This window comes from Pterocles gutturalis, unplaced genomic scaffold, assembly GCF_000699245.1.
Source record: "Pterocles gutturalis isolate BGI_N339 unplaced genomic scaffold, ASM69924v1 scaffold48446, whole genome shotgun sequence".
Classification (NCBI taxonomy): Eukaryota; Metazoa; Chordata; class Aves; order Pterocliformes; family Pteroclidae; genus Pterocles; species Pterocles gutturalis.
The window spans coordinates 1-2,621 of NW_010099576.1; the positions used below are offsets into that span (position 1 = coordinate 1).

At 47.3% G+C, this 2,621-nt stretch overlaps 1 protein-coding gene across 1 annotated transcript; it reads left to right on the forward strand.

The window, feature by feature from the left end:
* Positions 1-529: 529 nt before the first annotated feature.
* On the forward strand, positions 530-1,686 carry LOC104460802 (protein phosphatase 1 regulatory subunit 3D-like). Its single transcript, XM_010076610.1, has one exon. It carries the CDS (start codon positions 530-532, stop codon positions 1,451-1,453), a length of 924 nt encoding a protein of 307 aa, XP_010074912.1. The 3' UTR covers positions 1,454-1,686.
* The last annotated feature ends 935 nt before the right edge of the window (positions 1,687-2,621 follow it).

Consider the following 2,621-nt stretch of genomic DNA (forward strand, 5'->3'; position numbering starts at 1 on the left):
GGTCGGTCGGTGTCTGTGAGGACAGCCTGCAGGCCCCCATCGCCCCGGGTAACGGCCGAGGGTGCTTCAGGGCCCACCACAGCAGCTCCCGGGCATCCAGCGACCTCTCCGACAGCCTGGAGTCCTCCAGTGTCCAGCACGACAGCCTCCAGTCAGTGTCCAGCCTGCGGGAGAGCTTCAGGTCCTCCAGCATCAACGGTGATAGCCTTGAGTCCCTTTCCAGCCTGAGCAACAGCTCCGCCAGCCAGCACAGCGGCCTCGAGTTTGCCAGCCAGTGAGACTGCCTTCATCTCCCCAAACAGTGCAGTAGCCTCTGGAGCCTCTGGTTCACTTCCAGCTACTGCGAGAGCTTCCAGGTTCCTGCTCATTGTTCAGAAGGCTGTGTTGTTCCAGCTGATTCTTGATGCATCAACAGCAATAACCACAAATACTTACTGACTGTAGCTCCCATTTCCAGTTACATGCTTCAGAGAGGCAGTACTCATTATTACTTGTAGTGTTAACGCTGATTTTTTGTCATCAGTTAAGAATGGAGGTGCGTGGTCCTCGGAGGAATCGCAGCTACTTTTCTAATCTCTATGAGAACATGCTACAAGCCAATGAAGCACCAGGAAGAGGGCAGCAGCAGCCCCCAGCAGTCCATACAAATAGCAACATGACTCTTGGGAGCAGTACCCCAGCCAAGGGGGGGCCCCAGCCAAATAAGCTTCAGAGCAACACTTCCTCCAGCTGTGACCCAGCGTTACGGCCTATCATACGTCGCCGAGCAAGATCTTTGCCTACATTGCCTGAAAGAAGGAAGCGGGCAGCAGTGCAGTGTCAAGTTCCTGGATGCCAGAGTCGTATGAACCGGGTGAGGTTTGCTGATGCTTTGGGCTTGGAGCTCACTGAAGTGAAAGTCTTCCAGACTGGGGAGGATCCATCGATCCCCTTGCATGTCCTTTCCAGGCTCTCCATAAACTCAGACCTCTGGTACAGCAGCTTGGACTTGGAGTTTACCATGCAGTGCTTGGTCCCTGATTTCCAGCAGCCTGCAGACTGTCCAGATTTCTCCTCCCGACTTCAGGAGCAACAGGTGTGTCTGGAACGAGTGACCAGCTCGGATTTGGGACTCAGTGGCACCATCCAGGTTCGCAATGTTGCTTTTGAGAAGCGGGTGTCTGTGCGATACACCTTCAACCAGTGGAAAAGCCTCCATGAAGTGTGTGCTCATTGGCACAGTAGCATCCCTGAGAAAAACGGGCAGGATCAAGTTGATGTTTTCACTTTCTTTCTCCCTGTGCCTCCTTTCCTCCTTCAGCTGTGCTCTGTAGTCCAGTTTGCAGCAAGGTACCAAGTCAATGGCCAGGAGTACTGGGATAACAACAGAGGCAAAAACTACAGCCTTACCTGCCGGACTCACCCCCTTAAGATGCCGAGAGAATGTGAGGATAGCTGGATCCACTTCATCTGAGCAAAGGAAGTGGATGCAGAACAGCTTGTCAGTAGTCTGGGTGGCACTTCCCTGGCCTGGCTCTCTGCTCCTATGGCAACAGTCTCGTTTTGAAACCTGCCAAACCTGGCAGAGTGTTCCAGGACAGGGAAGTAGCCAATGACCCGTACAAACTGTTCTAAACCTCTCAGAAAGTAAAAAGGGCCAAAATGTGTATTGAGTTACATCCTCTGAAAGCCCACATGATTTCTTGTATGGATCGGTGCAGAATGGTTCCAGGGGATGCTGTCAGGCTACCAGAGAGCAAAACAAGACCCTTCATGTTGCTAGTAATATTCTAGGTTGCGTAGAATATTTCTAACTGCTCTATTTTACCATTTTATACTGTCTGTTTTCTAAATGGGCAGTGTGGCTTTACTGGTTTTGTTTCTAATTTTGTTTATATTATCTCACTAAGTCTGGGCACTATTCCATTTATGCATAATTTGGATGGCAGACACTGTGGGGAAGTACTTGTATTTTTGTATATGTATTATTAAGACCATAACCATGTTAAATATTTCCACTAATACTTGGGTTGTAAATTACATGTTATTACAAGCAAAAAATACATGAAAATGTGTTAGCAGCCCCTCTGTTTCCCTTAAGAAAAGGTACCTTTTTTTTTTAATCTCAAGTGTTTGTAGGCAGCAGGAAAATACCAAAGTTTCTGTAAGGCAGATCTTGTGAAGTTCTCATCTTTTTCAAGTGATGCACAAGTAGGCTTTTTCTCTAGGTGGTGGTACAGGAATTATCCCTTCCTTGGGCACCTGTTCTTACTAAGGGAAACCAGAGCAATTTTGCACTTTTGTTGCAATTACAGTTCAAGATGTCAAAGCACTATATGAACTTGAACTCCGAGACTGCATCCTTTGCAACACAAAGTGGGAACTTCAAAGCAAAATGATGATTTTCCTGGTAAACTGATACTTACATAGATCCATGAACAGCAGGAGAGCACAGTAACACTGTTACATGCAGTCTTCCCATGCTTCTTGCTCTGCCACTTCCATTCTGTGCATTTAGTGGGGTTTAAGATTGGCAACAGGCTTAAATCTAGTAAGTAAAGGTTTGTCCATTATTTTCTTCATAGCTTCATATGTGTAACATAAATTTTCAAAACTGGCTAGCTGGATATACTAGAACAGCT

Bases quoted from the DNA above. Each gene is read 5' to 3' on its own strand.
- LOC104460802 (XM_010076610.1), top strand. From the start codon at position 530: ATGGAGGTGCGTGGTCCTCGGAGGAATCGCAGCTACTTTTCTAATCTC.